General features: G+C 41.1%; 1 protein-coding gene across 1 annotated transcript; it reads left to right on the forward strand.

Annotated features, from left to right (window-relative positions):
* Nucleotides 1-483: 483 nt before the first annotated feature.
* On the forward strand, nucleotides 484-23,310 carry LOC119134610 (cilia- and flagella-associated protein 46). The gene is given in 60 exon segments (XM_037271437.1): nucleotides 484-574; nucleotides 899-973; nucleotides 1,051-1,169; nucleotides 1,382-1,513; nucleotides 1,654-1,718; nucleotides 2,563-2,727; nucleotides 3,235-3,358; nucleotides 4,182-4,276; nucleotides 4,597-4,713; nucleotides 5,089-5,188; nucleotides 5,458-5,556; nucleotides 6,062-6,252; nucleotides 6,390-6,615; nucleotides 7,084-7,201; nucleotides 7,934-8,063; nucleotides 8,217-8,341; nucleotides 8,464-8,579; nucleotides 8,741-8,847; nucleotides 9,116-9,328; nucleotides 9,541-9,694; nucleotides 9,799-9,954; nucleotides 11,101-11,205; nucleotides 11,672-11,853; nucleotides 12,029-12,160; nucleotides 12,240-12,405; nucleotides 12,831-12,897; nucleotides 12,985-13,120; nucleotides 13,191-13,374; nucleotides 13,534-13,687; nucleotides 13,760-13,774; nucleotides 13,853-13,863; nucleotides 13,988-14,293; nucleotides 14,462-14,569; nucleotides 14,677-14,835; nucleotides 14,911-15,059; nucleotides 15,278-15,376; nucleotides 15,456-15,516; nucleotides 15,609-15,749; nucleotides 15,815-16,015; nucleotides 16,082-16,188; nucleotides 16,307-16,489; nucleotides 16,591-16,729; nucleotides 17,401-17,595; nucleotides 18,078-18,266; nucleotides 18,468-18,584; nucleotides 19,218-19,400; nucleotides 19,548-19,721; nucleotides 20,032-20,129; nucleotides 20,374-20,444; nucleotides 20,835-21,007; nucleotides 21,084-21,190; nucleotides 21,271-21,350; nucleotides 21,473-21,637; nucleotides 21,733-21,803; nucleotides 21,998-22,106; nucleotides 22,479-22,581; nucleotides 22,672-22,784; nucleotides 22,866-22,947; nucleotides 23,125-23,246; nucleotides 23,249-23,310. Coding segments are annotated over 59 exon segments (7,620 nt in total). The 5' UTR covers nucleotides 484-574; nucleotides 899-924.
* Nucleotides 23,311-24,907: the final 1,597 nt, after the last annotated feature.

A 24,907-nucleotide genomic window follows, 5' to 3' on the forward strand; every position in this document is an offset into this window, starting at 1 on the left:
ATAAATTGTTTGTCCCCCTGAGGAAGGCCAGCCCGGCTGAAATGCATTAGGGTATTATGTCCATTTTGACATGCCCTGATATACTGTATAAGAGGCATTTGAACTTTATCCACAGAGTGCCTTGGGTTTTGATGTTTTTAGTATAGGTGGATAGATATATGGCTAGAAGTAGCACTTTCAAGCTGAAATGAAACATGTTCTAAATAACAAGTGAGTGGAATAAATGACAGTTTTGTTCTGCTCATTTGAATGCATTAAAACAATAAGATCACTAATGCTGCAGAACAGATGTATGCTTGTGACATAATGAGTGAAGGGAACACACAATTTTCATTTAGCAAACCTATTCATCATGATTAAGGACCATCTGTGTGGGGCGGACGCAGCAGATCAATATTACAGAGAATAAAAAAGCACGGTATTTTTGTCTTTTGTTGCTTACCGTAGGGCAAACACGGTGGCTCTGTTGCTAAGCAACACACCAAACAAATTAATAGTAGTCATAGTGATTGACGCAACATTTGGGAAAAACAACGAGCAGAAGACATTTTCTTCTTAAAATTCTACTACACGGGTAATGTGACTGTTTTACGCTTTATTAAACTAACTAGTGAGATGTAACATTTAGGGTACGTTTGAAATAGCTATAATGCAATCAAGGCTTGTTGCACACTAAACTCGGAATGTGCTATTTTTAAATTGCTGATTAAGCACCAGAAGAATAAAGAGCTGATTTAACATGAACAGGTTAAGAAATGTGCCAGGAAAAAATCACAAGTATTTCAATTCAAATTCATAAGCTTGTTGGTTTTGTAAATAAAGATACCAGTAGCTGTTGAGATAACAGGGAAAGTACCTGCAAGGGAGCTTGAAAATCAGTTTATTTCTGCTTTTACAGTACGTGCTCTGCAAATAGACGGCAAAATGGATCTGGATGTCCTCCAGTATTTGGGCAAAGCCAAGAAGAAAAAAGGTTTGTCTTCCTGCAGGTTCAGTTACTGTTAAGATACACCATTGAAGTTGCATTTTACAGTTTTGTTGCATAAACAGACTCCGGAGCTTTGCAGTCAGCCTTCAATGAATTGGAAGAGATGGCAGAAGCTGACTCAGGAGGAACACTCAGCTTTGACCGACATATGTATATCTACTGTGCAGAAGTTGCTCTGGAGGTATGCGCCCCGACAATTGAAATAATGACAATGCAAAGCTTAGTTTAGCTGCAACCCTTACGCAGATGGAAAATGACCGTTTCAATAGGTGGATGCTTCTTGGATGATGCAGGTGTACCTAAATAGAAGTGTCTTAGCATGGTCTGTGTGCAATCCAAATGACAAACTGATAAACGTATTGAAACTGTCATTTTGTTTGCATTGTGTCTTAGCTGGGTTGTTTCGAGATAGCGGCAACCTGCCTGAAGAGGTTCTTTGCTGACAATCCACCACCTGATCAATATTTGTGTCGTGCCTTGCTCTGTCAGAGCCAACTGAAAGTTCCCCCGCCCACAGGCAACATGGTGAGTACAGTAAATTAGGTACAGCTTCTTGGTGGACTTACTTACACTAGAGATGCACTCAATAGAAAGAGGCAATGGCATTTAGGGAAATAACTCTTTGAGGTGATGAGTTCTCACTGCCCTATTTCTTTGTCTTTTAGGGAGACTTGAAAGAGAATGTCCAGTATTTACTTAAAGCTATTGACATTTCAAAGCGAGAGAAAAGGTAAGAAATCCTTTTAGACAATTGATTGTTGGAATAAACCCATCTGCGTGAACAGTAAGACACAAAATGCATACCTAGTCAAATATACCAGCTGTAGAAAGTCGACAATGCAGTGCATTAGTGTGTATAGTTAGTTTCATTTTTCATGACATGAATGTTTGAATGGCAAACAATGAATCATTCAATGTTATCTACTTACTTACCATGACCATCTGTCCTGTGTTGGTTTAATTCAAACAACTTTTTGATGTACATTAATTCCCCGGTGTTTCTCTGTAAAAGATATTTGGATATTTGCAATGCATCTGTTAAGAAAAGGGGAATGCGTCAAGAAAAGGGTCAAATGAGCAAACCACCAGCACCTAAAGGGATATACCGTAATTTTCGGACTATAAGTCGCACCGGAGTATAAGTCGCACCAGCCATAAAATGCTCAAAAAAGTGAAAAAAAACATATATATGTATATAAGTCGCTCCTGAGTATAAGTCGCCCCCCCACCCAAACTATGAAAAAAACCGCGACTTATAGTCCGAAAATTACGGTATACATATACGTATATGTATGTTCAAGCAAGCCCAGACAAGTACACAACATGCTCTCTGGTGGATAAATTAGGAACACTAAAGTAGCCTATTTAAAATGAACACACATTTACTTTTTATACATCAAATGATTTCTCTACTGTGGCTCATGAAACAAATCGTTGAAATGTCACTCTTTTTTTCCCCATTTCCTCTTATTTAGACATTCATCACAACACAAATTGCGAATAGGGTTGCGTCGATATATTCGTCGGCTATCCCTGATGTTTTCTTTGTTGCGCTTGTGGTTTGTTTCTGGCAGATCGCACTACCTTGTGTTCAATGCCTCAGTGCTGTATCTCCAGATGGTACGTCCTCTTCTCCAGCCAGGGCGGTGCCGCCACCTCATATCCTCCCTCGGGCAGGTGGTCAAAAGTCTGGAATTGGTGGCAGACAAGGACCACAGCTGGAGGGCTCAACTCATGATGCAAGTGGCACCTCGTTGCACTCTTATGTTCATTCTTCAATCATAGCCATGCCATACCAAGCTAATTAAGCAGCGTTTGGTGTGCCGCAACATCTTTGTGGCTTGCCAATTAATTGGCTTGCTTTTGGTGTGCGCTGATGTAAGATGTCTCGTCTTCATGAAAACACCTCAGGTTCAAATGCTAATTTGGTTTTTGGTCACCAGACACCATGTACAATGTGTGTACGCACGCTGCGGTGCGGTGAGAGTGACTTTTAATTGGATTTACACTTCCTGACAGGATCAGATGGGGTGGATAACTTTTTTTTGTATCTCAGTCCACACGGTCCATTTTATCATACGGAACAAAGCAACTGCACCGTGTACAAATAAAGGTCAATGATTGACAAATAATAAGTGTCTCATATTATTTGTTAATCACATATGGATGCACTGTGTTTTTGACTTTGACACAATGTGAAAAGATTTTTTGGAATATAATGTCCATCAATGCTTGCTTGTGTTCAGGTACCTAATTGACTCTCTTTTGGATGCTGGGAAAAGTGATGATGCTGCAAGTTATGCCAGAGTTACAGAGGAATTCATCAGAAAACACTGCCCTCATCTTTTAGCAGACGTCTTTCGCTTACAGGTATGCAGTGCAGGGACAAATGGAAACACATTTACTATATGGAAGAAGCAAATTAGCTTTGTGGGATTTTGTCCAAAAGTTATATAAGCATTGCAAACAATAGAAAACAGTTTTTTTTCATTTTGTCCCTCGTTTGTGAACACATGGAAAAAATATTGACACCCCTCTGTTAATAAAAGAAGAATCTGAATGAAAAATAACCAGATGAGATATTGCTTTGGAATTGCGGTTCAAGAGAAAGGTTTGAAAAACAAACCGATGACACATTATCGTCTAGAACGATCATTCTAATGTCTTGAGAGAACCTTGTTTTTTGTGTTTCGTGTGTTAACACAGCATGTCAGCCAATAGCACAGTGGCTATGTGGCATCATTTGAATGGGATGGCTGACTGCTTCCATGTTTGAAAACATCTGTGATGCTAATTCAAGGACACGCCTTGGTTGAATGTCCATATGTCATTTCCAATCTGGTACCATCATTTTTGTTTTTTGAAATGTGGAATCCCAATTCAACAGCAATGTTTATTTACTATGTGGCCCTTAATCACAAGTCTCAAAGGACTTCACAAATCTCACGTTTGACAAATATGTATGAAAACAAAGGTTTGAAAAGGACATTTGGAATGAATGGCCCTTGGTTGTGGAACTATTTATCACAGTATGGTAAGCAACAAAACGATTCTGTAAGGGAATTCACGGATGCATGCACACACGCTCTCACACGCACGCACACTGTCCACAGGCACGAATGAAGCGACAATTGCGTCTCATAGCATTTGTATCCCAGAAGTATCAATTGTAACCGCAGCCCTCTTGCCTTAGGTGTGGCACAACATGTCCAAAAGGGAAATCCTCCTCAAAAAAAGCCGTCAGTCTACTACCTTGACTGTCATTTTCAAAATGCTGCAATTCAAAAGGTAAGGAACTATATGATTTGGAATGGATTTCTTATTTGCTTACTCTCTGCACAAATTTGGTGAATTAAAGTTATACTTTTTCAATCTACATTTACAATATTAACTAAGAATGATCTCAATGATTTGTGTAGTCTATCACCATAAGCAATTGGATGCCGTTTTTTAGCCAAATGTAGAAATACTTGTGATTGTATCATTGTTATATGTGACGTGTTCTGTTATATATATATATATATTTTTTATATACTATATATTCTGTAAAGAGCTTTGTTTCAGCGACAGCTCTTTTAAAAGTGTTTTTACGCAAAGACTGTTTTTAGGTGGTTGGGAGAAATAAAAGAGGAGGAACTAGCAAAAAAGGATTTGAATGAGCTTGAGGAGATTTTGAGTCTCCTGGGGGACTCCACAAAAGCTTCTCCCATTCTGCCAGCTGAAAGGTATGTCACCTTAAAATCCATGACACTTCTTCATGTCTTACCTACTTGCAGCCAATATTTTTTGGGAGCGGCAAATACGGTCAATAGTACTCCCGAGTACATTCAGACATATGTTAGAACTGATTCACAAATACCTTCAAAGTACTCACAACTAGGCTTGAACGTCCATTGAGTTAAACCTTTTACCCATTATGCCTTTGCTATTGACTTGTGCATGCAGGAATAAAAAGCTATTTTGTTGTCAGTATTTGGCATTTCCCCCCCTACTTGTTGTAATGTAAATTATGGCTGCTCTTGGGCCTCCGTTCCGAGTACTGTCATGTAACATTTTGCTTTTGGCTGACACTGCACATTCTATTTGACCTTGTATTTCAGAGTGGCCTTCCTCTTGGAGCTGGCTCTGTTGGCCTTACAAGGGAAAGATCACAAAATGGCTGAGAAATGCTTAAAAAAACTTAAGCCGGCAGGGGACACAGTGAGTGCCCAATATTCAATCTTGTGAAAGACACTGATCATGTTATTGGGAAACAGATCAATATTACTAACAGACCTGTGGGCTACTCATTGGTGACCCTTGCTTCATACCACACCAAAACAGCATTGGAAAGATACATTCATAAAGGGAAGGCGATGAAAACGATGCTATAAATGGCAATATATCATGTATAAATAGCTTCTTGGGTTTAAAATAACGCAAATCTTTTCTCTCATTACATCAAACATTGACTCGCTCTCTCCTTTTAGAGTCTCGGTGAACAAATAATAATGGAATGTATCAACTGTGAAATAGAGCTCCGGAAGAAAGAGACAAAGACGAATGACTACTCCAAATCCAGTGTGGAGGTGCTCCATCAGCAGACACATCTCAGATGATATTAATCATCAAGCAGTAACTTTGGCTGTTTGATAAGCACTTCAATGTTATTATACTTTCCTTTATTCATTCATCTTCCAAATCCTCACGAGGCTCACAGGCGTGCTGGAGTTTATCCCAGTAGTCCAGTTGGCAGCCAATCACAAAGCACATATTGACGAACAACCATTCACATTCACGATCACACCTAAGGACAATTTCTTGGGAATGTGGGAGGAAACCCGAGCACCGGCCTGTTAAAAGTTTCACTTTCTTAAATATTAGTTACATTGACGCTTATACTTGGAAAGCCAATTAAGTCCTGAAATTGCTGATCAGATTGCGTTTCATGTTCGTTGCCGATCGCTTCATTAGTGCATACACTGCTACACTGTATTCCTGCCGTATTCTTCTTATCCTCGTTGTTTAATGGCAGACTCTGTGATAGAAGGCTTGTCTCTTGTAATTGCTTCAGAAGATATTGTTTTCCCCCAGGCCCGTCTCAAAGCAATAGGAAAGCTAAATCAGTGTCTGCTGGCTGCAGTCAGAGAGGGGGACCCTCAAGCTGTGCAGGCCGTTTGTGCAACCCAGTGGAGCTTCTGTCTTCCACTCTTGCAGCATAATCTCCGCCAACACGTTAAGACACCTATGTTGCGGATGGCTCAAACACTAGAGGACATGCAATGGTAACCCGTTTGATGGATCGTTGCTAAATGTGGCCATCTAGGGCTACTGCTTACTAATAGCAGTAAGATAAGATGTATATCCTAACTTGTTTTTTGGGATTGTTCCTATTGTAAGAATTTGGATTTTATTTTCCCAGCATGCTGTTCCTAGTTCGAAGTCAGGTCCACGCGGAGCTTGCCGCGTCTGAAGAGGAAGACGGACTCCTCGAGGCTTCGATGACTCACCTACAAAAAGCCATGCTGCTGGATAACGGCACACAAAAAGAAAGATTGTCGTCAGCTTTCCATCTCCTTCAGCTCAGAAGAAACCTTTATCAAACGCCCTCTCGGACCGAGGATAAAGCCGCCATGCTTATGCAGCAGGTTTGCAGCACACATTTGAACAGTCCTGGAAGCGTGCAAGGTAGAAATTTTGACAGAAAGGATACTAGTCAAGCCTATTAAGAAGGAATCGAGGAGTAGCCAGTAAAATCTATACATTGCCTACATGTGCCTACATTTCCAACTTTAATAAAGCAGTTTAATTGCCCGTTGTAACGACATTTTCTTACAGCTTGTCTTTTCTTCCCTTTATAAAATCAAAGACAGTAATAGCAATGCTGTGTCCTTTTGTGCAGACGACTTGGGTTTGACTACACGGCCACTGCCGGTCCCAAGCCCGGATTTAAACCAAAAAACGGAAAAGAAATTAAATAAGTAAATGGGGTTGTTTGGCTGGGTGGTTTTTAACTTTACTATATGCAGTGGCCACATGGCCGAATGCCTTTGGCTATACGTACAGTGCCCTTCATTATACTGTACTTGGCAGTAACTCTGGTCTTTTTCTATCAGGTCAAGGACAGGCAGCCCCAACAAAATACAGATTGTCGTCCCTTACTGCTGACTGTGGGCCAACTATTGGCCCCCGCTGATTTCCAGATGGTGTTGAATGCAGATAGCATCTCCAAAAGTACAAATTCTTCTTCTTCTTCACATTCAGTGGTCACATAATTGTCAATTGATTTTCTTTCAACACATCTTGCACGTAAACCAAACATTTCACAAATGTACTTGCATCCTGCCTGCATGCATCCAGTCTGCATGCACTGAAACTAAAATTCAGACTGGCATGTTAGCGTCACATGACTTCTTAATGTGAGGACATTGATCGTCTTTGTGTAGAGGCTTGGAAAAATAGATTCCATGCATTGTTTCACATGAGCTGTGATATTGCGGCATTTCAAAGGACATTCATTCCATCATGGGAGACGACTGTTAATTAAAAAGTCATTTAGATCAGAGATAGCACATGGAGTGAAGGATTAGCAACAACAACACACACTCATATACTGTATACATTTTGAACCACTGCTGTATTCTTCATCTAATTTCTCCACCAAATGCCCCCAGTGCTGCTGAGACCGTGGCATATCTAAAAAAGATCTGAACGAGAAGCTCTCTTTTACGCTAATGCTTTTGCTGCGTAAACCACTTTTTTACACACACCTCTTCTTCCTGCTGTGTGTATTTATTCTAGGCATATTTAATCAATTGTAAATAAATGAGAGGCAGTCACTGAAGTTCAACAAAGTGCAACAAAACAAATAGAATATTATGTGCACTCGTCACCTCTACAATACCGCCCTGATAAATTATGAAAGTACAATTTTGCATCGTAAATCATTGAGTTTTCTTTGATTAGTTACCAAAGCCAGTGTGGGGTGTGGACCGATAGCTCAGCTCTCCGCTCAGGCTCACAATTACTATGCGGCCGTACAGAAGTTGGATGGATACCTGGATCGACAAGGAGAAAACGCTGACAACACAGAGAGGTGTTTTGAGCGTGCATGTGCAAATTGGTTCTGCCACTTTTTAATGTCAAACTGCAAATCTGAATCCCATTGCAACTTCAAAACCTGATTACATTTGTGTATCATTTCCAACGGCGTTCATAGAAGGTGACGTGTATCTATCGACTTGTCTAGATTGAGGTTATGGGCGACGCTTGCAAAGACAGCAAGAAAACAGGAAGTCTGGGATGTGTGCAGAGTGGCTGGTCGATTCTGTTTGCTCTATGATGAAGCCAGAGCCAAGATGTCCATTTGTCGCAGTAAGATCCTCAATGAAATGATCTGCTTCCATATTAAATAGGCCTGAAGACAAAACGTTCATATTGAGTTACATTTGTTAACATTTCAACATACAAGGAGTTGTTGCCCATTTTGTGGACAGAATCCAAATGCTCAGAGCAAGAGAGCTCTACTGAAAACCTCAACAGCTATGAAGAAAATCAACCTTGTGCAAAAAAGTTGCGCCTTTTGGCTGAAATATGCTTTATCACTGCTGAGGTATGTCAGTGTTTCCTAAAATCCATATTAAGGGCATATTTTGGAAGATGATCTGAAAGTCTGGGATTTAACGTGCTTTAAACTGGTGTGTGCATATTGTGTGTAATTCTGGAACGATGTAGCTAGTGTTTGAAGGTGCAATAATCACCTTTCTTCTTCAGGCTACTGCCCAAAAGCTCCAAATGCAAGGTGTGCAGCTCAACAGCCCTGCAGTCTTGCCACAGGATGTAGGTGTATCTGAGGATGACCCACATTGGATTATTTACAGGTATAAAAAGACAAACACAACTATTTGCTTGGTCCAAACTCTAAAAACACACGAGGCCCTTTTTGCTAGCCTATCAGGGAAGCATAAAATACTGTCCTGTCCTCTATTGACCAGCTGCCACTGCTTAATGACATCTGTCAGATACTGACCACGCTGAATATGATCTATCCCATTTAACTGTTTCACATTATTGCCTATGAAATGTGAGGCTATGAAATATATTTGCAACTGTATCTGTTGTTATTCTTCTTTCCGTAACTCCACTCAGAGACTGGATCCAGGATCTGTCCGCTTATGCCACGTCCACTTTCCTGCGAGCAGCCGAGCTCGGCACACAAATCAGGGAACCCTGGATTGTGGCAAATTCTGCCATTTACTTATGGAACTACAACAGGCACTTGCTGGTTACTGGAGACTATAACTGCCTCATCCCCACCTTCCAAAACCTGGTAGAGATGTTCCAAAAGACCGAATGCACAGGGTAGGCTTTACTTTTAAAAAATGGATTTAAAAACGGCATCAATTTGCCAGTCCAATTTAAAATGAGGCCTTCAAGCTTCTGTTTGGATTGAAGCACTGGTCTGGACTTTAGCCTTGCTTTAGGCCTCCCACGTTATGGTTTAAAACCATTTTTAAGTGACTTAACCTTCCCCAAATAGCTCGTATAATACATTGATTTTCATTCATCCATAGAAATCATGCTTTAGTGGTGCACCTTTGTGATGCCGTGGCCCGAGGTTTGTATGAAGAGCTTGCGCTACCGGTCAACATGGGAAAAGTCAAATCTGAGAAGACGAACGACGTGCTCGACCCTGATGCTCTCCTGAAGGTTCACAAAGCTTTTGAGGTATGTACGTCCGTTTGTGACGGTTTCATTCATTCAAGTTTCAATTTCTTCCAGTAATACTCAACTTGATACTTTATATACGTATGTTTTGTCTTCATTCTTAGCTGTGTAACTACGCCCTTTCCATATCCCACGGCACCACAGGGGAGGCAGTACCTATTGCTGTCCAGAAGCAACTGGTGGCCACGTGGGCACAGATCAAGATCCTCCTGCAGCAGCAGGCTGGCTGCCAAACGGACATCGGTTTCACGGTACCCATGGTGAAGAAGTTAAGCCTTGTTTAGATAGATGGATGGAAGGAATTGTACATTATACTCTATTATCATCCAGTACTGGAATTGACAATTTGGGTTCATGTTTTTTAAACCCCAAAACAAAAGATCTTGTTTTAGACGAGCAAAACAGTGTTTTGAGTTTTTGCCTTGAATAACAAGGTTGCTTCCTCCATACCCCGAAAGAAAGATCACAACAAAAAATCTTCTTTTAGACGAGCAAAACCGTGTTTTGAGTTTTTGCCTTGAATAACAAGGTTGCTTCCTCCATACCCCGAAAGAAAGATCACAGACTTGCCTTAACAAAGACATCAATGTTGCTGCATGGCACTGGATCAAAAACTGAAAGTTTTTACAACCCAAAAAAAAAAAAGTTCTCAACTATATTTGGCTTTGTATTTCTTTGACACCCACGACATCTATTCAATTTTTCTCCCCGACTACATAGAGAGAAAAGATTTGCTTCTTTTCCCCACATATCAGTCATTCAAATGAACAAATAAAGAAAAGAAAAATTGCTTTGTTATGATCTTAAAAGAGAAATACTAACCCTAACCTCAACTCAAGCGTGACCCATTTGTTGTTTTCTGGTCCCAGCACACGTTTCCTATGCAGTACACGTTGATGTTATTGCCATTTTCACATGGAGTTGTAACACACAGCGACTCCGTATACAGTCAATGAAAAGACTGCTTCGTCACAGAAATCGACTGCTAAATCACCATAATCATATCGCCCTGAGCTTGATGTGTTTTTTGTGTCCAAACTAATTAGATTTGTTCCTCCCCGGGCTCACTGAAAACTGCATAAATGGTTTCTACTTATAATTTCAATCCATCATTCATAAAATGTTGTTCTTTCAACGCGCAAGTTTTTTTGGTTATTGAACATACAAATGTCTTGCATTATAAACAACTGAGTCTGTTTTATAATCGAATATGCTTTTTCATTTGATAATGACACTACATGTGCACAACCTTCACTAATGTTTAATGCTACTATTCTACAGGCTTACCTCACAATGTGTTAAATGCATGTATAATTCATAACCAAGCATGAATACAAACAGATATGTATGTAGTCGGAAAATGACTGCATCCAAAATCTAAAGATAATTCTTGTTGTATTCTTCAGATTGAAGAAATGTCACCTATAACGCGTGTGCTGATTGCAGTGGAGATGCTTCAGTCGTATAAAAATTCCAGTTCCTCGGAAGGTTATGATCCCAGTCTCTCAGCGGTACGTACCTACATCACCAGTTGCCTTGGTGACCATACATTGAGTTAGCTGTCCAATACCTTGAGAATGAATCATCCCTAACTAAGTTAACATGGGCCCAGCTTGCCTTTGGCTCTGTTCCTCTTGTTTTGAATGGATGTGCGCTACTCAACCTTTGCTCCGTCTATTCTTAAATGTTATTTTTCTTCTCCGACAGTACTGCTCCCTCATAACGCAAACTCATGCACTACTATCTGCTCTCGATGCCTTGTTCCCATTCTTGACTACCTCATTATTTGTAATGCTCTTTTATTCCTTCCGCTTGATTTACTCCCTTATCATTTCAACTCTCCTCATCACTTGCTATCAATCTCGTCTTATCACTTTTTGTAAATCGTTCCCTTGTGACAGCTATTAATTGTCCTTTTGTCCACCAAAATCCCTCCGTCTTACATATTTTCTGCCCCCCCCCTCTTGTCACAAAAAGTTGGTGAGCATGGTGTCTCAATGCAAGTGGACTGATGCTGTGGTAGAGTTACAGACATGGTGCCAGCTGGCTGCATTCTGCCATCATGCCAAGGAGTACAGTTTGGCCCTGAGCTGCACAGAGAGAGCCATGGATCTTGAGGATGCGGCATCAAAGTGTCTTAACACAACTCCTTGTCTTTTGTAAGTACAATGACCTTTTGTAATCATTTAATCCCTGAAGATCGAATTGTATAGACATAACTTGTGTATGAGGGGGTGAGATGGAAACATCTTGGGTGAAGGGAGAATGTTTCCTGAAATGACCAATTCTTTTGAGGTTCTACAGACTTCCTAATTCTGCTTCTCACTTCCCTAGGTATGGCTTGCCTGCAGTGAACGAGATGCTGAGCACAGCAGCTTGCTTGAGGGGCTTAAGCTCAATCCACGAGTCTATCGGAGATGTACATATTTACAAGACAGCTATGGACATGCTTCTGTCCAGTATCAGGTGCACCTGGAGCCCAAGTGCTTCGAGGATCCTCATTCAGTTTCTCAGCCTCTGTTCTAAATGTAGATTCTCTTCACAGGTACGCCCAAAAGGCAGGGCATTCGGAACTATGTTTTACAGCTGCCAGGCATTATTGGAACAATTGCCTACCTCGAACGCATTCCCCGGAGGAAAGGCATCAGCTGAAAGAGCCCGTGGAGGCCATTCTTAATGCCCTCCTCCACACCTATCCTAAGCATACAAATGTATGACTCGCATTCTTTGGCCATATTGACACCTGCTGCACAGACATACTATTTATTTCCCACTGTGGAATTGTGTGTGAGAAGGGCCTGCTGCCAATATTGGCAGCCAACATTTTGGTGAATCGTTAATGTTATTTTTCGAAATGAAATTGGTTTCCTTCCTATCAATCTGAGTACATTCTATAGACAGCAGGGCTCCAGACTAATTCATTATTTATGAACCGGTGACAACTTGTGGATAGGATCAGGAGTGAAATCTCAAATTTGAGAAATCTCGCTCTCTATCTCTTTCTCTCCCTCTCCCTCACACGCACACACACCACATACTTCGTACTACAGCCTAAAAGAAAAAAAAGCCTGCTGACTGCTATGGTAACTGTAGTAGACCACTTTAGTAGTAATATTTTTCAAAATTCATATTTCAGAAGCAGGACAAAGTGAAAAATATGCAGAAAGGAGTCCCTCTTGGAAGTTCTAAACCTGAAGCACCAAGTAAGAGCTACAGTACGTACCATATGGATCCTGGCATGGTTCTTCTCTTAATTCTCCACTCTTCTGTTTGTGTGCTTCTGTGAGCAGATGAAGAAGTCCTAACCCTAAGATCATCACTGTACTGTCTGTTGCTTCAAATCTATATTGATAGAACAGATTGCAATGGTGCTTTGCAGCTGTTGGATAATGCCGTTCGAGATATGCCTGCCACTAAACATCGACTGTAAGTCAAATGTCATTTCAAAAGAGCGAGGAAGATAAAAGCAAAAGTTGTTCTTATCTGTATTTGACAGATTTCTGCTGAAATGTCGCATCCAAATAAAGGCACGGCTGGGGGAAAGCGTATTGATGGACATGCAAACGTTACAAGGCAAAGAGGAGCAGAATTGCTCCTTGATGTGGCACAAAGCAGCTCTGTGTTCTTGCCATGTCACGCAGCAGCTGACCTGCTATCAGAAGTCGGTCACCTCTCTCATGGTAAGGCGACTGCAACTATCAGCTGATGAAAACAGTTAAGTGGGGTCGAAAAGAAAAAAACTGGGATCTTACCACCATCTTGTGGAATCAAGACAGGATTACAGCTGTCCAAAAAAGAACGCGTGCATCTGTTTTCTATGTTCTACATATGTATTGAAGTCTGAAGAAAATCAATGGCAAAAGGTCAGCTTCCTGCTTGCGTTTGGAGCGTGGATGTACTGTCACAACTTGTCGACGGAAGAGGCCCGACATCAGGTTCAGTGGGCCATTGATATTCTTCTACATTTGGAAACAGAGCAGTCAGAAAAATCAGGTACAACCTGCTGGCTAACTGGTAATTTAGTTGCTTTGTTGAATTCATATCTTTTATGTTTTTATTTTTCAGGTGTACCTGTGTCAGGTGAGTGTCATTTCACGCCACTCATGACCAAAAATATTTTGGAAGAAAATGGCCTCTTTTTTTTCTCTCAACCGTAAGGTCAGCCTCATGTGTGATTACTGTTGTCTTGTTAATATTCCTTCTCCACAATCCAAAAATGTGTTATATTGACTTTTTGTTAAGTGCACATTTGAGATGTTATTTGTACCAGCGTGAATGTCATTGGAGTCACAGGTCTCCTCACACTCCAATCCTCTTATTTTCTACCTTGACCTTGCTCCATGTATCCGACATTTTTTCCCACTTTTCTGTCTCGAAGAAGACTCTCAGAATATGGATCCGGGCTCAGTGAAATGTGAAACTCTGGCTGTTGTTCAAGGACTGTCATTCACACAAACGGTGTCCAATCTGAGGGAGGTGCAACGCCTTGACAGCTTGGTACAAGCGCACACTCTGCTTGCTGTCATGGCAGATCGGAATTCACCGGAGCACCAGTTGAACCTGCTCAGAGCATATGATTTTGTTCTCCAAATATGGCAGGTGAGTTGGGTTCTTTTTAAAACAATCATGTGCTTTTAAATGTGTTTAAACTTGTCTTGATGACAAAATGGGTTGATTATACACATGTATAAAAAAGACAATGGATTGAGCCCTGGGGCACCCCACATCTCTACCTGTCGTAAATATGGAAATTGTTTATCCCTGCAGATGTCAGCGCTAGTTGTTTCTGCGACCCCCAGCGAACAACCGAAAGGCCAGAATCCCACACCTGTCGGGAATAAAAAAGACAAGGGAAAAGGCAAAAAAGTCAAAGATGTACTTTTCGACTACTTTTCCTCATTTGGGTGATTCGCTTTAATATGTGGTTGTGATGAAGTATAGCAATATGCTATTGTTTGTGTATGATTTCCTTGCCCTACCAGCCTACCCCACCGACAGTGAATCCCAAACCTGTCTTGGATTCCACTCTTTTTTCTACTCTGGAGTATTGGGTTAAATACACGTGCTCTGATCAGGTCCGTTACACCTTCAAAACAAATTGTAACCCACAGTGCATCAATATTCACAGCATTACAAATCAGGTAAGTCCACTTCAATCACATTGTTTGGAGTTTCATGATTGATTTTCATCTTGTTTTTGTTGTGCCTGATGTTAGACCCAGAGCTTGTTTTATCTTGACCTTCTGGTAAAAGAGCTTCACTCGCTCTCATTGAGTCACCTGACCCTACCTGTTATGCACCTAGCTGAGACGTTTGCTCACGATCTTTTGGATAGGAAGAGCCTTTCGGACTTGTATCGTCTCAGGTAGAAACGCTGACACGTGAATACTTTGTATAGCCAATCTGGTGAAGGTCGTAAATGAAAAACTACACAAAAATGATTTATGGGCGGGATTTCAATAACAAGAGGGTATTAGTTTAATTGGTGGCCATATGGTTTAGAAATATTTTATAGGCCTACTGTGAATCCAACATCAGGGTCATGATTTTTTTTTTTTCTTTCTGGCCTTCTCTCCTTTTCAGAATAGTTCGGACCTGCTGTCAGCTTGGCATGGAGACTGATACCTCGTATCATGAGAGTCTAATGAATCTGATGAAAATACAAGAACAAGAACAAATTACGTATGTGAAGGACAACTATGTGTTTTTTTTTCTACACATAATATCATTCGTTTATGATAAACTGTATTCACTGCCTTAGGTGCCATGGAGCAATCACTCTTTCACAGGAGAGAAAACGCCTCTATTCATCGCAGAATCAGGTCAGCCCAAAAATGTCTATTTATGTTGTAATCATTACCTTTGAGAAATGAAAGAAACAAGAGCGTGCTGATGCTTCTTCCATTGCTGACAGGAATCCGATATGGAGTCGCATTTACAGAGGAAGAATTTGTTTGGCTTGAATATTTGGGTTGACAAAGCAGAGGTTTGCCTGGAGATGGGATTGTACCAAGGAGCCCGGCAACTCCTGGCCGAAGCTCAGTTGGTCGCTCGAGTGAGTTGAGAGAATAGTTGTTCAAGTTAGCTTCAAGCATGACATGTTTGTTTCCTTTGTATTAGGAATTTAAAGACCAGACTGTAATGCCAAGGATCTTACTGGGTATGGCTGCTCTCGCTTGTGAGGAGCAGAACTATGTGCAGTCCCTCTACCTTCTGGATAAGGCCCAAGCCCTGGGTGGGGACGAATACTTCTGGCACACGTTTACCCTCACAAAGGTTGATGCTGTGTTGGGCCAGAGAGTCCAGGATGCACAAGCCAAGGTCAAGAAAAACATACTGCCGTTTCTCCAAATGTTTTTTACATAAGCATCCGTTTCTTTTCAACAGATTGACCAGATTATCAAACAAGGGTGTGAGGCTTTGACGGTGGTTCTGAAGCGACGGGTGAACCGAGTCTCAGAGATCACATTTTTAATTACATCATTAGAAATGAGGTCATTGGACTTATTCATTCATTGAAATATTCCTGAAGATTAAAAAAAAAAAGGTCGATTCGGCGGTGAATGACAATATTTGAGACATCTCCCAATGTCATTTATGCTTTTGTTTCAGGGGTGCCATTGAGTCTCTAAGTGGCATTTGTGTCAGTGAGCCAGGAGTGGCACTGTCCACTCAGGAATTGCACATACTGAAAGCTGCCTGTGATACACTGGGGCAATGTGCCAGGGTTTTCACCCAACTCAACTACAGAGAGCATGCTGCTAAGAGCCATGAAGAGTGCACATATGGGTTGAGGTCAGTGAGGGCAAAGTTGCTCCGGATTTTTGGGGGTCCCCCTGTTTAATGCAGACACTATATCTATGTTTTCCTTTTACAACATTGTCAACCTTCTGAAGATTTCTGGCCAACAAGGCTCCGGACAAAAAAGAGAAGCAGCGTTTTCTCCTTGACGCCTTCTCCCACATGCAGTTAGCAATCTCAGAACAAGAACGTGTGGTTTTGAATGCTGAGAACCTGCTCCTCCTGGAAGAGGCTGTAAGTCAACGGCACCGATTGAATGTCGCAAATGAACACTTAAAGCTTGTTGTCATTGTCAACACATTCATACCAGATGGGCTTGAGCGCAGGCACTGGCTGATTTATTTGGATGGCATCATTAAAAAAAATGATTGCACCCTAACACCTCTTGGAGAACCAAGCACAATTGGGTTTTGGAGTGTGGACTTGGGTGTCTGTAAGAATACTTGCCCAATAGATGGTGCTGCTGCTCTAGTCACTTGTGCTCATCTGTTCTAGTCATCTTTTTATGGCTACAGTAATCATCAATATTAATATCATTAGCATCTATAGTTGAAAAAAATGCCACCTGGTGCATTTGATCAAATACATGCACCTTATGATGTGTGAACATTTAAAGCTTTGCCATTAGTAGTTTTGCTTTGCAGTAAGTGTTTTTTTCCAGATAACCTTTCATCACTGGCTGTTTAGTCTTTTGCTTTTGTTCAATCAGTTATTTTTTTCTGCAAAATCATTTAGACCGTTTTTCATGAATATCTAAAAAGTTCTGAAATTGCTTATCTTTTTCACAATAAATCCAATTTTACTTTAATATCACTGGAATACAATACTACAAGTATGCGCCTCTCTTCAATTCATGATTTAAATACTAAGTATGACATGGTATGTTTATTTTCCTTCTTTGCCAGAGTCGTGGAGTGATATTATCACCCAAGTGGACACTACTACGCCTGCGTCTCACCCTGGCAGATGTTTGTTTGGCAATACTCGAGGAACACTGTGAAGAAATAGTCAACCGAGCCCTGGTCAAGGACAAGAGTACTGCTGAGATAGCAATTGAGGATTTTATGCGGCGCATTCCTGAAACCAACTCCATTGAACAGGTAGATCTTGCATAAACGTCAATAAAAGTCATCTTTGGTGTTTTGTGCGATTCTCGGCCACCCTGTGGCCCCTCCAAGGAGAAAAACCTAGCTCCGCCCATGCACTCAGTCTTAATAGGTTGAAGATGCTAACGCTTGAGAGAGACATTTAAGGATGTGAGTGGAAACAAGTTTAGACTGTAAGCATTGCTTCAATCAATTTCATGAGGAGCATAATTGCAAAGGGGTGATGGAGTTTAGCTTTGCCCAATCACAATGCAGTTAAGTATGCCAATCATTCTCTCGAATGAAGCTTTTGCTTCCTCCCACTCAATCTTCATAATGGATCATAATATAGGCCAGCACAAGTACTTGATTTCCATTTTACCTGGCTATTTTCATTCAACCAGTATTTTATTCCTGCCAAAGCAATTTGTTTCTCACAAATGGTAGGCTTTTCACATGCTGTTACGTCCGACATGAAATCCTTGCGTCTTACACAGGAGTGGATGAACGTGGGAAGCACATTGGGCCAGAAGTCATTGTGCCAGCTGGCTGCTGTGAACTCTTGCTCGCTGGACGACATGGAGATGAGAGCACGTTTCTTGAGTTTGATGGGAAAGACCCTGAGACTGCTGGCTGTGCAGGAGGATCCTGTTTATATGTCTTCTCTCTGGGACAGACACTTGAAGGTACAAAATGCCTAGTCTTCTCTTTTGGCTCCCACAGCGCAGCAAATGCCTGTTTCCAACTGAGCGAGTCTACAAAAATAGCAAAGGAAAGAAAAGTTCACACATGCACCATGGACTTGCGCTGAGCAAAAAAGAAACATTTTTTTGACCATGCTATGGTTTCTATTAAACCTGTGATCTTAAAATCCTCCTCCACAACAGGAAGGTACATGTGGCACTAGTACCACGGTGACAGAAGACAATTTTGGAAAAGAGAAGGAAAGTACTTTAAGCAGTAAAGAGTCCAAGAGGACCTCTGCTAAAAGCACTGAGCCACAGGTACATACTCATCTCTTGTTTGAGATTTTACTAATGTGTCAGGAAATGAGTTGAGCCAGGGCGACCAAATGCAGCTTGGACCAGGGTTTATTGAAGGGAAAAGGGAGTTGGAAGGGAGGAAGGAAGGAAGGAAGGAAGGACGGTGGGCAACAAAGACGCAGACGGGCGGGATAGAGACTCACGGCCAGCAAACAGACAGACACACCGACAGACAGAAGTCAACTTGGCCAAGGATACAATTCTGACCATGAGCCTCCAGACAAGACCAGGGGGAAACCAGACGACAAGAACACAAGGCACGGACAGGAACCCAAAACAACAGTAGACACCGAACAGGAGGAACACACGGGCAGGGTTTAAATACACAAGGTAACAAGAGGAAGCAGGTGACAGACATTACGGTAACAAAAGGGGTGTGGCTGAGGGAAGTTGCCAAACACGTCCATTTCCTGTTCTGATTGATTTATTTATTTATAACACATCCCGGCATAGCATTGTATTCTTTGATATGGAATGTTTGGGTTCAATTGATCCTTTCTTATTAGCGGTACATTCGAACTGATTCCAACTACAGTACACAATAGCAACATGACCAATATTTGTTTGTAACTGCTACCTCTTTTTGCCATGCAGCAAAAAAAGCGCAAGGTTGAGCAGCTTTTGGCCCAAGCCAAGAACTTACTGTCTCAAACGGTTAGTCTATGTCTTGAGCACAATTTGCCAGCCTCCATCTTGAGCGATGCCTCTCTCAATATGCTGGAGTGTCTTGGCCAGTCAGACCATGAATTGGCATGTCAGTATCTGGCCTTGTTTCAGGTAAGGTTCTGTGCATCACAACGTGTAAATGTGTGAGAGCTTTGCTTCTTTAATAATGACCAATATACCAAAGGTCATCTGTAATTTGTTCTTGAAGAATGCCACCTCCAACTACATGACCCCTATATCATGTGTTTTGATCCCTAGAGTGCTTGTACCGTGGATGTGATGGCTGATGTTTTAAATTTGGCCTGTGACGACATCAGCGTGTCCCAGCTATCGGCTCTACTCAGCCTGTACAGGAAACTGGCTGTGTCTCAAGAGGGTAGACCCACTAAAGTGTTGGAAGGAGTAAGACACTCCCTGAACAGCATTTCCAAGGTAGCACACTATTCATGATGAATGCTTTCTGTCATAGCATGTTGCTTAATATTGGGGATGTCCATGCTCCTGAAAATTGCTTACAGATGCTGAGCTATATATATGACCTCAAATGCTTTTGTACATTCAAACTCATGTTAAATGACACCATTCAAGTCAAAGGGTTTTGTGCTAACACTGACTGTTCATAATTCTCTCCTCGGTGATTCACACTCCAGGAGAAGAAAAATAGACATTCTTTAGAAACATTTTCTGCGTGTTTTTAGACACAAGTTATTTGATGTGACGTAACGTACCACTTTTTTTGCAGGCCTTTTCCCAAATAACTATCAACCCCAACCACCTCCAACTTCTTGCAGAACTTTCATCCGACCTGAAGATTATTTTACTGCAGCATTCTAAAGATGGGTAATTTCTACTTGTGTAAATGATTCAATCACTAACAACTAGCGAACTTGCCGTCTCGGAGAAAAGACGTCAACATGTACCACTGGTGCATATCTTCTTCTCACAGTCTTGTATTGTTTTTTTGTTTTTCTCCACCATCACAAAATGTGGCTATAAGATTCAATTCCTTGTTGAAGTTTTTTTTTCATGATAAACCTCCTGTGTACCTTAGTAACATTCCATCACCGTGTGTGTCGTGTTTTAGGTCTGAACTTTACGGAGCACTCTACAAGGTGCCTGAACCTGCAGAAAGTCAAAAAGGAAAGACATCACAAGGTTAAAAGCACATACTATATCTTTAATGCTTACAGAGTAACACACGTACACAATACTCATAGGAATGTGTTATCACAGTCTGCATTTAAATTGAGTTGGAGGTTTGTGATGGACAGGTGTTTTGCATTTGAAAGATGCATTCGAACTTTAGTTTGACCTCTTTGCATAAGACAAATGTAAGTCGTAGTAAAGAAATTTGTTGTCTATATTTTGGAGAATGGGGTGGTTCCGTGAAACAGAAAATGGTGAGGAAGAAGGAGAATAGAGAAACAAAAAAAGAGGGATTGCAGGAAGATATTGGCAAGAGGTGCTCTCTGGGACCAATTACAAGTGGTGTACTGCAAGTGTCTCTCAGCATACATTGAGTGTGTGTAAATGTATTTGTTGTAGCTTGGCCGCCGTGCTCTAGAGTGGCTAAGGTTTCTGTCTGCCAGAGGGCTCTGCTGGCTCTTCGAGAGCAGAAGCAGGCCTTTGACCAAAAGATGAGACACGGACTCCTAAAGGAGTCCTGTTTGCATGATGGACGAGTGCAAAGCCCTGAAGACGGTCACATTTCTCATCCGGTATGTCTGTCCTCCTCTCTTACCTACCGCAGTAGTAGCAAAAGCACCTAACACGTTCTCTTGACGTTCTGAGCAGAGATCTGATCAAGAAAATACCTTAACGCTTCACTTCAAAGAAATTGTTCAACAAATGGAAGAATACTTGAATCCGCTCCTTTCTCAGTTTGATTTCACTTTCTTGAGGTATCGTACAGCAACTGCGCTACGCTTGATGCCTTCACGATTTCATGAGAAGCTTTTTCTCTTCTTTTTTTTTATCACAGTTCCCAAGAGTCAACTGTATCAGTTTCTGAAAAGGCCCAAGACAAAAGTGAAGAAAAGAAAGTATCCTTAAATGAAGAAGGTATAGTACAATTTTATCCTGAAGTATTGCAATTCCATATATTACAACAATCTTTACTCTTGTCTTAATACAATTTGGTGCTGTTTAGAAGACGCTAATGTGTGTTTGTCTGTGAAAATCAGAAGCGACAACAAAAGCGTTTGTGGTGTTACTGGCAGACTCCAAATTGATGGAGTTGCCATTAGAGGCCTTGTCTGTCCTTGAGGGAGACCTACTAAACTCTGTATCTCGAGATTTCTCCCTCCAGCTTCTCTGCAGCCGTATACCAAAAAAAGAGCCTGTCAAAGGTATTGAAGATTCAAATGTGCCCTTTGTGACAAATTGAAATCAACATTAATAGAAAAGAATCCAACATGCATGCATTTGTTCATTGCATTTGTAGTCGCGGAAAAGGAGCCCAAAGGAGGTAAAGGCGGGAAGAGGAAACCCAATCAGAACCAACCCGTCAAAGTGGTGAGTAAACTGATCTGGTCCTGCACATACTGTAGAACTGGCCAAAAAAAAAAAAGACTTACACTAGATAGTGGTCTAAAAAAATATTTTTTTAAAATATTTTTGTTTGCTATCATTCCTAATGTGTCTGATCAAGCAAGTTGAGTAAACAAAGACACTTTTGTGCAAAGAAGGTATGTCTAACATGTCCACAGGTAGCTCCTGTCAGTAATGTCTTGCCTGAACACACCGTCCCAGTGGACACACGGAACTTCAAATGCATCTTTAATGACAAAGATATTGTCAATACTTTCACCAATGTTGGTGAGTAAAACTTAATGCCAGGTAGTGGTTGTTGTTTTTTTTCTTGTTACTTTTTGGGGAAACACACCAAGAAAATATATATTTGCACTTTATAAACATAATGCTCTGTTTTGATTGACACTGTCAGAGATGTTTTCATTTCTCTATTAAGTTTGTTGTATAGCTTTATTTCCAGTAGGCTGTGTCCTACTATTCTATCTTATCTAAATTCTAAATGAATAAATGCATGAATCATGTTGCTAAATAAACTATCTAAGAATCCTAGTTTTTCATTCTCATTATCTTCACAGCCTTATATCGCATTCAGCTGCATATTCCACTTACTGTGACAAGTGTATATTTAATGACAATAGTTGCCCAAATGTTTTCCAGAAGGGACCACTCTTGTTGACAGTATGAAGATGAACTGGGGCTCCTACGGTCAGAATTTTAACAATTTGTTGCCGGGCTTTGTGGGCATCAAACAAACTCCCAGGTGTGACTTTGTCATTTTTGTTTTTGGACAAAGCAGACTTTGCATGGTCATAGAGGAATGCACTTCATCTCATCTATGTTTTTTTTTTAGTTTGAGTGAGTTGGAGACGGTGCTGTGCAAATGCAGTGGCTTCATGTACCTGGGAGCAGAACGCTTCTTGGCTCCGATCCCACCTGCCAAACTAGCAGCACTCAATTTGCCAGGTCCTTCTTTCCCCAATGCACACATACTATATCTCTATATTTAGTTACATATCTAATGAGGTGATTTTCTGTCCTTTTCAGAATGTAACTTGGCTCTTCTGTTTGATCTGGTCCAGAGTAAAACCAGTGCTGTGCACTCATCGAACCTTGACATGCACAAAAGGTCAAATGAAGCTTCCTTCATTAGAACATGTATTTATTTTCATCCTTTTGTCTTTAGTTTTGACATTTCCTTTCCCTGTCTCCGCTTTCAATGGGCTCCATTTCAATCCTTCTCTTTTTGGTTGAAAATGAGATGGTTCCATTTTTCCTGGCAAGCCTCCTAACTCTTTTGTTCCAGGGCCGGAAAACGCAGCCTGGAGAAGCCGCTGGAGGTGGCTCTGCTCTTGAGCTTGATTGGTGTCAACTGCGTTGTCCTCAATCAGTGGCATAGCAGCCTTCAAGAGAACTCGGAATACATCACCAACTTTTGGACAGTATGTTTGTTTCTTTAGCTGTTCACATGTTTTGTGTTGTGGGGACTTGAGAATAAGAAGAATCTCTGTTGTAGATTTTCTCAGCGGCAAACAGACGTGTGGTCAGATTGTCCATCTCCTCAGACGAGATGACGACGCAACAGGATCAAACGGTAGGCTCCATTCTGCATTCCATCTCAAACAATGTTGTGTTTCTGCAAATGTATCCATCCATACCAAATTGTTTTTAGAAATTTCGAATCACCTTGTAAAAACATTTCCACCTCTTCTCATCTCTCTGAAAAGAGAAAGGCATCAAATAGACACATCTAACTGCAGTAGATACAGACTTCGACCTCTCAAAAGTGGACTTTTTATTCCCCCCCCCCCCCCCCCCCCCCCCCCCCTCAATGCAGATCACAGTTCTGTCTCTGATTCGGATGAAGATCTTCAGCACAAACCTGATCTGACACCATCAGACTTCAATTGTGTTCTCTATGGACTCCCCAATTTAACTGGCACGTAAAGCTATTCAATCAAGTCAGATAATTTGATAGAAGTCATGTGAAAAGTGAAGAATGGATATGACACCTACTACATTCTTCATGACATTCTATTCTTTGGTGTTTCGGATGGTTTCATAAATATAGGATAACATCAACTTGAAGCCGTTTCCATGCCTTTTACTTCTGCAAACTCAAAAAGCATTTCTCATTTGTCTCAAATAAATCAGCAACACATAGAGAAAATGATTCATATTCTATTTTAAACATGCACCCAGCCCTAAGGTTCCAAAACACCGGGTTGACATTAGTATTGTTTATTTTTGCCAGTTGTATCCAGAGGATGGAGTGAGACTGGAGCTGGACTTGTATAACGCTTGACCTTTGCGTGCACTTCATGTATGCATGTGGGTCAGTGCAAGAGGGCGCTCCAAATGCAAACCTCGTAAGCCAGAGGCTCTCAAGAGACTGCATGAAAATGTGTTGAAATGAAATGTAATATTAAATAACTCATCATGAGGTAGTGGCTCTGATATCCATGGGTCTGGACCCTTAATACGAAATACTTTTGGACATTTTTGTTTTACTCTTGGGGTTTCGGGACAGATCAGCAAGGCACGCCTCTAGATGACAGCAATCTTTTTCTTTCCAATGACATTGAATTGAATAGTGTCCACATAATAGTGAAAGCCGGTGTTACATTTGCCCATCATTCCCCCAAAAGTAGGTGCTGAACACTATAGGTCCAAGTACTGATCCCTGCGGGATGTAACATTGCGAAATTCACAAGTTGCATTGCGTTTTTCAACAAGTCAAGAAAATCCTTGTTTGCTTGGTAGTCCTTTAAAATGCAATCAACAAGTTGCTTTAATTAGTCTGTAAGAGACGCCATCAAAGATTAAAAAAAAACTTTAGGGGTTGTTTTTTTCCTCATTTTGCATGATTAGACTTCACATGTTTGGACTTGATCTTGACTTAACCTCTGGGAGCATCTGGCTCCTGTCTGCCATGCCTCAAGGTGGACATTAAAGCAGCCATGATGTGTCAAACAGAGCGGTAAATCGGATTTCCTCCCACTTTAAACAGAACAGGAGTCCACAGGCATTATTTTAATAAGCATGATCTTCAATCTTATAGCAAAGCAACATTTAGCCACATCACATTT

Source organism: Syngnathus acus, chromosome 15 (genome assembly GCF_901709675.1).
Source record: "Syngnathus acus chromosome 15, fSynAcu1.2, whole genome shotgun sequence".
Taxonomy (NCBI): Eukaryota; Metazoa; Chordata; class Actinopteri; order Syngnathiformes; family Syngnathidae; genus Syngnathus; species Syngnathus acus.